The sequence below is a fragment of the Aphidius gifuensis genome, linkage group LG2, assembly GCF_014905175.1.
Source record: "Aphidius gifuensis isolate YNYX2018 linkage group LG2, ASM1490517v1, whole genome shotgun sequence".
Taxonomy (NCBI): Eukaryota; Metazoa; Arthropoda; class Insecta; order Hymenoptera; family Braconidae; genus Aphidius; species Aphidius gifuensis.
In genome coordinates this window covers 10,112,809-10,127,632 of record NC_057789.1, presented here as the reverse complement: position 1 = coordinate 10,127,632, position 14,824 = coordinate 10,112,809, and the positions used below count along the sequence as shown (strand labels likewise).

At 24.5% G+C, this 14,824-nt stretch overlaps 2 protein-coding genes and 1 pseudogene across 18 annotated transcripts in view; all 3 read left to right on the top strand.

Annotated features, from left to right (window-relative positions):
* The first annotated feature begins 1,541 nt into the window (after window positions 1-1,541).
* On the top strand, window positions 1,542-2,787 carry LOC122850351 (annotated as a pseudogene).
* A 2,864-nt stretch (window positions 2,788-5,651) lies between these two features.
* On the top strand, window positions 5,652-7,327 carry LOC122849063 (macro domain-containing protein RSc0334-like). Its single transcript, XM_044147612.1, has 5 exons — window positions 5,652-5,841; window positions 5,908-6,171; window positions 6,280-6,396; window positions 6,469-6,674; window positions 7,165-7,327. The coding sequence occupies exons 1-5, from the start codon at window positions 5,700-5,702 to the stop codon at window positions 7,249-7,251; spliced, it is 816 nt and encodes a 271-aa protein (XP_044003547.1). The 5' UTR covers window positions 5,652-5,699; the 3' UTR covers window positions 7,252-7,327.
* A 290-nt stretch (window positions 7,328-7,617) lies between these two features.
* The window catches only part of LOC122849060 (serine/threonine-protein kinase MARK2-like), a 37,400-nt gene continuing 30,193 nt past the window's right edge, over window positions 7,618-14,824 (top strand). For 15 of the 17 annotated variants that reach the window (XM_044147599.1, XM_044147590.1, XM_044147591.1 and 12 more), the window contains exons 1-2: window positions 7,618-7,741; window positions 11,570-11,712. The gene's annotated coding sequence lies outside the window, so the exon portion shown is untranslated. Of the gene's footprint in view, window positions 7,742-7,952; window positions 9,035-11,569; window positions 11,713-14,824 lie in introns of those variants that run through there. The other 2 variants (XM_044147589.1, XM_044147588.1) reach the window with 2 other exon arrangements.

Below are 14,824 nucleotides of genomic sequence, written 5' to 3'. Positions count from 1 at the left end.
TTATTTATTGTTAGTAATTTTCATATACCTAAATCTTATTATTATTTTTGACAAATTCGTTAGTGATAAAAAAATACTTGACTAGTAAATTAAAAGTGATATTAAAAACATACAGGTATGTGTCAAATTAACTTCTTGAATAATATTATTATTAATAAACAAATTAATCTTATTTTTTCGATTAGTAACACTCGGAAAAATATCTACAAATTCTCAATAGACATCAGCAAGCATGACATTATGGATTTATTTTAATTTTAATTTATTGGATCATGAAAAAGTATGTGTTCATAAATTTTCAAATAATTTTATCCTTGACAAATAATTTATAATGTTATTGTTTAGATATCAAACAACTTGGATAAACAAATATAGTGTCCTAATAGACATCAACAATCATGTCACTACGAGTGTCAGGATCACTTCATTCATTTTTTGTACAGAAAACATCACCAAAACTATGAATGCCTGAATTGTTTTTTATCATCACTACAACGTCATGAGTTCAATGGATAAATTTCAATAAGCTTGAATACAATTTAAAAGTTCAACTAAAAAAATTACTTATTGTATATTAATCAGCAACACACAAATGTCAGTTTTACGAGGTTATGCCAAGTGTAAACTTTGTTGATGTGAATTGTTCAAGAATTATTTGGTGCTAAATACTGGACATTATTAATCATCAATGATGACATTTTAAAATTCTACTTATTGAACTTCATAGTTACATGTCATTACATTCATAATTAATCATGGGTAATGTCATTTACAAAAAATAATATTAGTGCTTGTGCTTGTTTTTTTTCCTTCTTTTTTGTCATATGACAATAAACTGATGGAGTAATTAATTTTTTTTATTTAAATATTATAGTTTATATTTTTAATAATTGTTTATATCTTTATTTACAGATATAATTATCGAAATGAATCCAAATGTAGAAATTCAAAATCTACAACATACCTATAAACTTTGATTGACTGAAAATGAAAATAAATTATGGATTTTTCCGTTTAAAAATAATATTGAAGATCATCTTTTGGAGTATAAAGACATATTTTGATGCAGCAAATAATCTATGGAATTAAGTTGCATTTTCATTATTATATTTCTATCATATTCTTGAGCCTAATTTTACAAAAGTACACCAGCAATAACTGTACATGTTCCAAGTGCTGATAATCCAGTTCTTGAATCAAATAATAAAACTGAGAGCCAAATTAAAAATGCTCGTTTAGCATTATTTGCAACACCAAAAAAATTTATAAATAAATATTAAATTATTAATATTTTTGATTCATGTTGTCGATAAAATTATCTGTGAGTAACTGGACTAATATAATCGATTAGTACATATGCTGTTATACTTTGAAAATGAAAAAAATATACCATTTTAAATCAATGGTAACAGTAAATAATGATGCACTACTTTTAAATGTTTCTATAAAACTAACAGCAACATAATTTACTGCATTTAGAACAAGTTGTAAATCTTGATGTTTATTTGTACATTCCACATGGCTAATACATTTGTATAAAATTGGCTGATAAAATATTGCCACAAAAGCTACGTGATTTAGTACCAGAATCACAGGCATATATGGATTTACTTGCATTTGAAAGAAAAATTAGATACAACAATCATGTGTAAAAGACTGGATATACAAGAGGCATTAAAACGTCCAATGAAACAAAAAAAGAAATTTACGTATAGGTATTTATATCAAATACATTTTATTCAGCAAAAGAAGCTGGTGAAGGTGAAGCAGGTTCTGTCGCATCATGGGAACTTAGAGTTGAAGGAAGACTTTTACACGATACAAAAAATGATGCAAACAAGGTAAATGATACAGTGAAGTATAATTATTTTATTGAAATATGTATTACAATTATTATCATCATTATTTTATTTTTTTTAATTAAGGTCAAACGAAAATTTTCATCATTTTTCAAAAGTTTGGTTATTGAATTGGACAAAGATTTATATGGTCCAGATAATCATATGGTTAAATGGCATCGTACATTGACACCTCAAGAAACTAATGGTTTTCAAGTAAAATGTCCTGGTGATAAAAATGTTCGATGCACAATTCTTTTACTTTTGGATTATCAGCCACTCCAGGTAAATCTAGAAAAAAATATAATAGTATAAAATGAATTAACTTGTATTAGATTAATAATTTGATGTTTTTTTAAATGCTCAGTTTAAATTGGATCCAAGACTGGCTCGTTTGTTGGGTGTTTATACACAAACTCGACCTGTTATAATATCAGCACTTTAGCAATATATAAAAACTCATAAACTGCAAGATTGTCATGAGCGTGAATTTATAAATTGTGAGAAATATTTGGAGCAAATATTTACATGTCCACGTATGAAATTTGCTGACATTCCACAACGTTTAAGTCCATTATTACATCCACCACATCCAATTGTTATAAATCATGTTATAAGTGTTGAAGGAACAAAAAGAAAACAAACAGCTTGTTATGATATTGATGTTGAAGTCGATGATACATTGAAAACTCAAATAAATAATTTCTTATCATCAACAGCAAGCCAACAAGATAATTATGAAAAGTTTATATTCACTAAAAATATACCATAAAGCCAAAAATCAAAGTGCTAGAGGATGTAATAATCCATCTTTCGATTTAGTAATAAACAACAATTGTGTATCTTAATTTCGTTTGATATGTAATTGATGATTTTTGTCATGATTTTCATACAAGTATGATGATGTGATGAAACACCTATGCGTACGTTATTTGCACGTACAGTTTTTCCACTAAGCATGGTGCATTTGTTGAATTAAGTAATTGACAACAATCATCACTTTCAAATTTAATTTATAAATGACATTTTAAATAACAGTCATATATATTAAATGTTTATAAAAACATGTCAGAATTTTTGTTGTACTCTCTTTTTTTGATTGACAGTTTAAATAATTTTATTTATGACAACATTATCTTATTTTATTTTTTGAGTAATGTGTTTATTAATTTACTTTTCATATTAATATTATTTTATTGGATAAATTGGCTCTCGTCTACTTGCAGGAAATATATAGTTATTTATTTTATTCCAAGATCTAAAAAAATAAATATAAATATTGTAAAAATATGTAGATATAATATTACCTGAGCAAAATTATTTCATCATATGAGTCTAGTTTTAACTGGTACACCATGCACTATACGAAATTAGTCATTATCATGAAATGTAAAAAATTAACCACTGTTGACTGTTGCCTCGTGCTTTTGTAATTGATTAAATAAATTTCCTTAAAAAAAATTAATGATATAATTGATTTTTCGTTTCTTAAAAAAATTGTACCAACATCTGGATTTTTAAAAAATTTTTTAGCAAACCTTGAATTTATTTCACATTATTCTGTCATTTTTATTCGTTATTTCTTACATTTTTCAATTTTTTAAATAAAATAATTAATGACCAACACATAAAGAAAAATTATCTGTATTATAAATGCTTGAAATATTTCTTATTTAAAAAAAAATGTTTTTTTTTCATGAGGTTTGTTTTTACCGCCTTTTCAGTAGTAATTCGATCTGTCGATCTCTCCGACACTTAAACTGAACACAGGCAAACTGAACACAGGGAAACAAAGGAAAATTTTTATCCTTTGTGACTCAACCACTTAACACTTTTCTCGGATTAAGACCAGTGACTGAAGTGTCAGCAATAATAAAAAATTACAACGTATTTTAAGAATTGTCGTCATTATGTAATAATAATCGTTGATTGACAATATTGATTATATCGATTTTTAAAAATATTATTAAAACAGTTATTTTGTCTGAACTTGTTTTTTCCTTTTTTTTTTTTTTTTATCTTTACAAGGTCACGTTGTGAAAATTAAAGGGTATTTTTGTTAAAGTGAAATTTATATATATTCTGATTTCAATGCACAAAGTTTTGTTTTTATTATATTTTTTTTTGTGTGATAAAAAAATAAAAAATAAATAATAATGAATATTGATTTATACGTACAAACTTTTTTTTTATCATCTTTTTTTTTGTGTTATTGAATAACAAAAAATAAATATTAGTCAATAATAAAATAATAAAAACTTTATTCCTGTGACTTTTTTAAATGATTAAAAAAAATGACCTCAAAAAGAAGAAGAGGAAACTTCTATCAAGATCTTTTAATAAAATTATCATGTGCTGCTGTTGAATTTGTTAGTGTTGGTATTGTTATACCTGGTTTTTTATGATAATTCAATACACTTGTTGAATAATTTGTAAATACTTTACGTAGCTTAAAAAATATATTATTCCAATCTTCACATTTTTAATTTTGTACAGCAATTCTATAAAAATCTTCATAATATCTACCAAGATAATTTTTTTGTAAATAATCACATATGTAATTTGGAAATTCATCAATATTTTTAGCTTCATAAAATTTACGTAAAAATAATACAACTGTTACTTTATGATTAATCCTATTTTTTTTCATTTTTGATATAATTCAGCTGAAAATACATGAGTTGCTTTTTTAAAATATAAATCACTATGTACATCAAAATCCCACATTTCACATCTCATTTCAATAAATAAATAAACCATACTTGTTGATGAACGAAAAACAACCTGTTTTAATTAATTATTTTCAATTATTATTGTATGTATTTTTCATTTTATTATTTATATTTACCTTTGTATCATTTGTTATGACACAAGAACAGCACAACATAACCAAGCAGATCAATCACCTGGTACATCAAGATAATGACCAAGAAAGCTTGAAATTGTTCTAATTATGGATCACCCTTATGTCTTTTACCAATTTTATGATAAACATAGATGTTTTGATAATAATTTAAAGCTTCAAGTTTGTTTTTATGAAGTATAAATTTGTCGAGTATAGACATTTTAATTTTGGTGTTTCATCTGTGTTATAACTTTCACCCTGGTCAATGCAAGGATCCATGTTCTCCGTACGAATAATCAATAATATTTTTTAAATTATTCAGCATTGCTAGAATATAAATGTTTTTATTATTCAAAGATGAATTCATTAATTTATTACAGATTAATCTTTGTAAATACTTACCTATTTTAAATCAAAATTCTTATAGGTATATTGTTTGTTTTTTTTATAATTTATCTTCTGTCTAGCAATTCACAAATTGATAACAAAATCAAAATATTATTAAAAATATAATACTTTTTTTATTTTTAATTAAAAAATCATAAATGTTGTAATGTTGACAAAAAAAAAACAAACACTGACATGTGAAGATACAGGTTAAGCTAGGTAAATAAAAAACAAAAAATATAAATAATATGCAGCCATCTTGGTGTTTTCACACTGATCACACGGACACTCGATGAGAACATTATTTTCAATGTGTGAGTTACAGAATAAATAAACTGCGCATGATTGAAATTGTGATACTGGTTATGGAAGGGGAAGCCTGAGGCTTGGGTGGAGAGAACTTGGTGGAAGTCATTCAGTAGGACGACTGTATATGTAATTACCAAGAAGACTAGAGACCTCTAGAGAGACTCGGCCAGCGCCCCTGTAGGCACATTTGCAAAGCCTTGGTCAAAATCAATTTATTACCAGAAAGAACTAAACTTTTCAGTGATAACTGGGGAAAAATATCGTTGTTTATGGTGAGAAACGGACTTTAGCAGTGTGTTTAGCAGAGACTGCAGCCAGGGATGAATTTTTTTTCTAAAAAAAAGTTCACTCTCAGAAGATTGACAATATTTAAATATTTATCTCATTCAATACAAACAAATAAACAATTATCAATTGACACTAAACAAAAATCAACTACAATGTCATTCATAGAAGAAAAAGGTAAAATTTAATTTTTAATTATTTTAAATAAATAAATTGTATTTAATAATTAATTTTTGTTAATAGAAAAATACTTACGAATGGATATTAATGAAAAACGTAAAAATTATTCAACAAAAAATATTTTATCAGTTAATGATATTCCAACATGGCCAGAGTATTGGCAAACAAATAAAGATAATATTGATAAATATAAAAAGTCTGAAAATGATAAATTTGATATGAGCAGTTTGGCAAATAAAATATCAATTTGGGAAGGTGACATAACAACATTGGAGATTGATGCAATTGTCAATGCCGCAAATGAGAGTCTCCTTGGCGGTGGTGGAGGTTTGTTGACAAACAAAAAATAAATATAAAAGCTGATAATTAAAATTAACAAACCAAAATGACAATTGATTGATTATTGATTAAATAAAATTGTTGTTATATTTGTAGTTGATGGAGCCATTCATCGAGCTGCTGGACCATATTTGCGAAAAGAATGTGCTACATTGAAAGGTTGTCAAGTTGGTGAAGCAAAAATAACTGGAGGCTATAAATTACCAGCAAAATGTTTGTATATTTTAATTAAATAATTTATCTAAAATTCCAATTTCATTAATAAGGTTTTTATCTTTTTTAAAGATATTATTCACACTGTTGGACCCCGTGGTGAAAAACCAGATAAATTACGAGATTGTTATATAAACAGTCTTGAATTAGCTGAAAATAATGAAATAAAAACAATTGCTTTTCCTTGTATATCAACTGGAGTTTATGGCTATCCACAACAGGCTGCTGCTGAGGTGGCCTTGAGACATGTCTTGCTTCATCTGGAGCATCATCCAAAGGTAAAATCTAATCTATAAATATATAATTTAAAAAAATAAAAACTATACATTGGGAAGAATAATGTAAATGTTTATAATTTTTAAATGTTTAAACTAGTCTACATATTCTTAAATATGTTAATTTAACATTCATCTATAATATTAGTTTTACATTTTTGTTGTAATGTTAATTTAACATTTGACAGTCAAAATTTAATATTTGGAAAAATGTTGAATAATTAGTATTATAAAAAAAAATGTCTAATATTAAAAAAAAATCTTGACAGCATTTAATATTTTTTTACATGCATAATCAACAGATAATAAATGTTATCTTTTTATTAACTTTAAAAAAAAATGCTAAATGTTAAATGAACATGTTTTTATTAAAATAAATGTTGAAATAGCAATTTGCCATTTGAATTCGACATATTTTTTCCAACTGATAATTTTTATTTAAATATTAATAAATAATCAATCAAGTAATTAATGTTTCGATCATTTGTTACAGATAAGTCGTGTTATATTTTGTTTATTCTTATCAACTGATAAAGAAATTTACGAAAAATTACTCCAAAAATATTGTCCTCAAAAATAATTCAAGCTGGCACATTGAATCATGATAACTTGTACTGTTTTTCTTTTTTATAAATAATAAAGCATAATAAAATTAATAATAAATCGTTTTTTAATTAATTATTAATTAATATAAATTTTATAAATAATAATAATAATATTTATTATTGTTAATTGAATATAAAATTAGTATTTTCTTGGTTTAGTTGATGAAGCAATTAACCAAGCTCAATTAAAATAGAAATATAACAATTAAAACAACGTTATTAATAAACAATTAATATAAAAATTATAAATTTTGTTTCTCAAGCTTAATCCACAATAAGCGACAATAAAAAACAGTATGGCGTTATAAGAGCGCCATAATTAAATTGTCCAGTACCGCCCTTGTACATCATAAAATTGTCAGCCATTTTAAAAATATTAACAGTGTGTATTGTCTGTAAATAATAAGTGTGGCACATTTGTTAATGTGGTGTGTGTTTTTCGTTGGTGAAATCTGTCACAAATGGGTAAATATTATCCAGTTAATTTTTTTTTACATTAATTATAATTAAAAATCTACATTTTAAAATATACAAATTTTACAAATCAATTTTTTTTTTACAACAAATACAAGCTTATTTTTTTCGTAAGCCAGTAAATTAAAAGAAGGGATAATAAAAAAAAAAAATACATAGGTATATATAAAAACACAAAAAAAAGGAAAAAAAAAAAAAGTTTAGCGGGGGCGGGGGCAGCTAGCCAGGCTTTCGATCGCAAGTGAAGAACGGGTCTTGTGTCAACTTTTGTGGATACAATTTACAGTCGTGTATATTCTTGGCTTTTTTTCAGTAATACAAATTAATAATAAAATAAATTCTCCCCTCTATTAATCAACAATATTTAATAAAAATAACTATCCATCATCTAAAAAAATTTTTAAAAAATAGTTATCGTCAGTGTGAAAACAAAGTGTATAAAATCAACGTCACTTGAGTGAAGTTTACATAAAAAAAAAAAAAAAAAAAATATAAAACAACAATAAAGAAAAAAAAATAAATAAAAAGTTTCGTGATAATAATAGTATAAATATTAATAAAACAATATGTATATAATTGAAAAAAATAAAAAAAAAAAAAAAAGATAGTTAAATAACAATAATTAAATATTATTAACAATTAAATTATTGTTGAAATAATATTTTTATTTGGCATCGGTGTTGAATCATGAAAAGAGTCCCGTAATCCTGAATGGCTGCCTCGCTGTTGTCTGCTTTCTAGGTTACTGACAATAATCGTGTTTCTCTTTTTACAATTATTTATCAATATCATCAAATGAACAACCAAAATATATTAATTATTAAAAAAATTTTACAATAATACAACAATTACTCTTTATTTATAAAATATATTTTTACTATTTTTCTAACCTAAAAATGAATTAAAATTTTTTTTTTTTTTTGCTTTTTTTTTACATGAAAAGTCCAACAAACATACGGCCTTTTTTTGTGTTAAAGTGAGTGATGCTTTACGTTCTCTCGGTTTATCGGTTTGTTTGTGTCAAGTTTTAGTTGAAATTAAAAATAATGTTATTGTTGTTTTTTTAAAAAATAATAATATTCATTTGAAATATATTTTCTCACACTTTGACAATCTTTTGTTACAATAATTATTGTGACTTTTTATGTACCTTAGATAATATGAATGTGCTGCAATAATTATAATTCATTTTTCAACTATGTAAGTGTGAATTTAGTGTATACATATATATGTACCTATATATATATATCAATTATAAATATAGAGATTTCATAAACGTGTGTGGTGAGTATAAAAATAATACGAGTGCATCAAAAGCATTGGTTAGGGCCAAGTCTAGTTTTCTGGCTTATTATTATTTCATTATGTATATTAATATTATTTTATTTATCATAGATTATTTGGCTGTTTTAATTTACTCATAATATTTTTTTTTCAAATATGAGTTAATTTAATACATTTTTTTACTGACCTCGAAGGACTTTACGGATTTTACTGCGAGGTCGAATAAATGGTCAACGAGTTAAACAGTCCCTTCACTTTCAACTAGAGGATATTATATATTTTACATAGGATTCATCATCATTATCATCATTTTTTATTTATTTCATTTATCATCTTTATTTTTGATATTTAATATTTTCTTTTTTTGCTTTTTGTGCTTGTTTTTTACAATTATTTTATTTTGTTTTTTTTTTTTTTCATCATAGAGATGTATCACTTTTTTTTTATTATATTTTTATTAAATCCTGTTTTTCACGGTCGACCGCGCTTTCCTTCATCAATTTCTATATTCGGTATCAAACAGTGTCCACCACACCTTTAACATGTTTTCCATCATCAAGACGACAACTTTCGTCAATATATATATTTTCTAATGATATTTATAAATTTATCATCATGTTAATTATATTAGTATTTAATTAATATTTTATTATGATTAAATAAAATAACGAAATAAATTGTAATACTAGATTTTTGTTAATTGCATTTGATGATTATTTAAAATTTGTTTTATATAAGCCAGGAAATTACCACGTTGATTTAAAATTAGTATTAATTATCAGTCTGTGTCTGTTCTGATGAAATGTCCTTGACACTATGTGTATCAGCCCTTTAAATTTGTCTGAGGACACTCATCTCCGTACGGATGCTGCACTCTCTATGATTATAATTATCCAATATGTCTCGCTCAATCATTCAACCAGAATATTAAATTAATTTTTTTTTTCAATTTTTAAGTAATTTCATAGCAAATTGGTGATTGGATCATTGATCAATCAATGCATCACTTTAGTATATATTTTTTTAAAAGTAATTAACACGTATTGTGTAAATTCATTGAATTTATTCGCTATAATATTAAACTGATAAAAATATCTCCATATATTTGATATGATTCATCAGATTTTTTTTTTTTTTTTTTCTACAATTCTTCTTTTGTTGTTGACAAAGAGTTTTGTTGAAAAATTAAATATTTCTCTGAATGACCAAGGCTAGTAAGGATAATTTTATTTAAAAAAAAAAATAAAAAAATAAATGTTTTGATTATTAATTTATTTTAAAATATATATAACATTCTTGGGTTCTTTTTTTTTTTAAATTAATTTGTGCAGTTGATGACATTAATTATTTTTGTTTTTGTTAAAAAATGAAATTGTGTTGATACATAAGGTAAAAAGGATTTTTTGGTGAATCAGCCAACTTTGTTATTATTTTTTGAATACATTTTTTTTTTTTTGTGTCGTGTAGACAGTGGTCTTCGTACACGGAAGGAAGCTTATGACCTCCTTTAAGTTCTGGCCTGAATCAACACATATTTCATTGCCCCCCACTTGCTCTGAATTTTTTTTTTTAAAACAACACTGTCCATTCAAAGTAGCACATCCAATTGATCTAGGTATTGAGCTTTTTTTTAATATTTTTTGTTTTGATTTTATTTGGTTTATTATATTTTTAATTATGTACACCAACTTGCACAACGGAGAAAGGAATAAAAAAAAAAAATAATAATATATATATATTTAAAAAATAATAGGCAGCAATAATTAGATATGAAGTGATTAAAACTTAATGAGTTTTAAATTCATTTCCGTGTGTATAATTGTATTGTTGTGAATTTTATTTGACATTATGTCTACCTGCGTCAAATACTTTCCAACGTGTTCAGTGTGTTATGAACTGGTGGTTTGATGATAAACAAACGCCAGGCGTCTGATCATGTTTAATCCGCAAAATGAAAGCCAGTTTGCTTTCGCCTTTTTTTTTTTTCATATAATTGAAATGAAAAAGAAAAACTAAATGTATCAACGCTACTTCCTTGAAAATTAAATTTAAAAAATTGAAATAATTAATTAATTATTCATATGAACAAACAAAAACATTCAAATTAACAAATTTTACTTTTTCTGAGTTTGCAGAAAATTAAGAAACCATAAATTGATATTTAAATTTAATTTTTTTAATATTATTTTACAGTTTAAATGGACGACAAGTAGAAAAAAAATATGACATCTAGCAAAAACATTCAATAATTATTATAAAAAAATTTCAAAAAAAGAATAAAAATAATTGAAATTCAATTCCCAAATTTTTATAATAATTATATCTAGATGTTGTTCAAATACTAGATCCATAAAATTATAAAATTTTACAAGTGCTAGATAAATTTTTAATTCAAATGGTAAAAAAAAAAAATCTATCAAGCACTGGAACTTTTAACCATTTGATAAAAAATCATTTAAATATTATCGTATAATTGTTAAAAATAATAACATAAAATTATAATTAATTTATTTTTTCGTGTTATTTTTGTTACAGGCGTAGGGAAAAAAATCACAGTACCGAAAGGCTGGAGGGTTTGAGGCAGTAATCCTGGCTGGCCTATAATGTACAATACGATGCGGAGCACACTTCAAACTGTTCCCGAATCCGTACCCGCTGACCGCGTCACAAATTCAAAAGTAAGTTATTAATAATACTATCAAATCATATTAATAATATTTTATATTGCATATTTAACTGTAACTGATTATTGCTTGACTATCATGATAAAATTTAATCATTTGTTTTGGTGGATACGTCATCATTTAAATACATTGCTGATGCTTTATTATTTTTTTTAATAATCATTCGTATTGTCTGTTCTATTATTATCTTAATATACAACAAAATTTTGTTTTATTCATACGTTGATTGATTTATTTTTATTACTATATACTTGTACAAGTTTTAATCAATTTTTATTGTCTAATATTATAAGTGTCCTTGACATTTTTGTCACAATTTATCATATGCATATACACATTGATAGAGGGAATCGTTTTTTTTTTTTTTTTTTTATTTTTTTTAAGTTTATATTTATAGGCATCAGAAATATTTAAACAACGTTGACGCTGATGTGATCTGACACTCGTTACCGTAATTGTTAGTTGAGCTCAATTTCAACTCTAGACACTTTACTAAGTCAGCTGATATAATCATTATAAATCATTCACGCTAATAATTCATTTTATTGTGTTGTTCCTTGTCATCAAACGAATCAACAAATATTATGATTTTATTTTTTTCATAAATTTAGAAATAGTTATTATTTTTTTAAATTATTACAATTTTTTTTGTTGTTGTTTTTTCAAATGATTATTAAATTTTAAAATAGACATGTTACTGGCATGAAAAATTATAAAAAGAAACTTAAAAAATTGGTTTTAATAATTTTTAAATTAATTTTTTTAATGGCTGTTGTTTTGATGATGATTCATTTCAAATACCGCTAGATGGCGAATGATGGTATTTATAAAATCACATCAGCAGTTTGTTGATGTATGGCTTCGAACAAAGGCCATACTTATTTAGGCGTTTATATTTCAAAATGAATTTCTTGATATAGAAAATAAATGAAATTATAATTTAAATAAAAAATCAATGTCATTGATGAAATTAATCTGTCTTAACTATATGCTGTCAAGTAATATTTGAAATGTCATATTAATTTTCTTTTGAAATTTAATGCTTACATGCTGATTATGATTGTTATTACCACAATTATAAAAACAATAACAATTAAAAAAAATAAATAATAAAATATTATTATTATTGTTGTTTAAATGTTTAAATAGTTATATTTTTAAAGATTTTATTCTATTTGACAAAAAATTATTTAGATGTGTACTTAGTCAATTGAATTTACGGGATTTAAAGTTCTCGAGGACGACATCGATACCATAAATGGTAGCAGGTTGAGTTCTCAACCGGACCCAGTCCAATTGCAAAGTTGACACATAAATTTATCTATTGCCAGTCCACCCATTTTGTCAAATGAATTTTATTATTTTTATTATTTTTATTGTTGTTGAAAATATTTTTAAAAACTATTCACAGACTTTGACATTGAAATGAAAAGTTGGATAAACCGCCTTCAAGCCGGTAAAGTATTTTTTTTTTTTTTTTCCTTTTGTAAAGTTGAAGACATAGTGAGGCGAGTCTCTGGTGGATCGATCGAGCATCTTAACCCAGTAACACCTGACCCCAAGTGAGTGTTTAGTGGTTGAACGTGTTTTTATTATTATTATTTTTTTATATGCACTTACACTGGGCCACTGGGTGTAACATGTTTCTATATTTAATTTTTTAAAATAACTGAATAGTAATTGGACTGTCTAATTTGTGTATTTTTCTTTTGGTCAAGTTGCACTTGACTAAAGAACATAAATGAAGCAATTACTAAACAAGTCATTCAGTAATATTTTAAACAGAAATTTCTCAGTTGAAACAACGTCATGGTTAATAATTTTCCACTAGAAAAAAAAATAAATATCTTGTAAGTGTTGGTAGAAAAAGCCACGAGATATTTTAAAATTAAAATTGATAATTGTAAAAATAATACAAGCATAGTAACAAATGAACATAATGATGATGATGATTATTTGAAATTTGTCAAAAATAATTACGACAAGAGTATAATCAGCACGATAAATAAATAAATATTACATTTAACAATTTATTTATTTTTTTAAACTTACTACTATCATATATCTTGGATAAATTGTAAATTAATTTATTCAAAAACTAATTAATAAGTCATCGTATTGTAATGACTCAATGTTATTATTATTTCGAATTTAATTTTATTAATATTTTATCAAATGTGTATTTATTTATTTTATTATTATATATATTATTAATCAAATAATTATTATCCTATTTTTGATGGATTTGTAATTTATTAATTTTTTTACTTGATCGATAGTGGATATTTTTATTGTCACATTTTCTAGCAGGTTTTTTGATTTTTTTTTTTTAGAACATTTTTAATGTGGATGATTAATAAATTTTCAATAATTAATTTATTGTAATTTTAATGAAATTATTCATTCGTTTTATTGAATAAATTCAAAACGAAGCAATGGTCAATATCCATTTGTTAAAAAAAAATAAACAAATAAAATATTAAAATTAAATGGAAATTAATTTACAATAAAATTAAAAAAAATCAGAACAAAAAATAAAATACTTGATAGTAAATTGTGATGAAAACTGAGTTTATCAGTAGTATTATTATCACATTTGTGTTTTTCCAATGTTTAATTTAAATATTCTCATGATGCATATGACACATGTGGATGTGTTAACATCATTACGAAATAAAATAGAAATATCTGGAGATATGATCACGTGAAAGTTGATCTCATTGTAAATAGAAAAAAAACTAGATACAAAAAACAAATTCTTTAAATGATGATTATATATAAATAAATAATTCATAATTTTAAAATTAAAGTTGTTAATTTAACCACGATTTATATACACCTAGTTTGCGTAATACTTAAAATGCGGAAATAATTTTTATATATACATTAAATTACATAATTCATGTGTACATACATACACGTGCTGAAGAAAAATTATTTATTGTCTCGGAAAATTATGTCTTCAACTCGTTAACACCTTTGATTCTTTTTATCAACTCATCATTCATTAAAAATAAATAATTCCCCCTTGCTATTTGAGTTATTTGTTTTTTTTTTTTGTTCTGCTACCTTATTATCACAATTATGTCTCTTATAAATTCTCGGA

Excerpts from the sequence above, each read along its gene's own strand:
- LOC122849063 (XM_044147612.1), top strand. The coding sequence starts at position 5,700 with ATGAATTTTTTTTCTAAAAAAAAGTTCACTCTCAGAAGATTGACAATA. Across the intron at positions 6,172-6,279 it reads TCTCCTTGGCGGTGGTGGAG|TTGATGGAGCCATTCATCGA; the intron begins GTTTGTTGACAA and ends TTATATTTGTAG. Across the intron at positions 6,397-6,468 it reads CTATAAATTACCAGCAAAAT|ATATTATTCACACTGTTGGA; the intron begins GTTTGTATATTT and ends TCTTTTTTAAAG.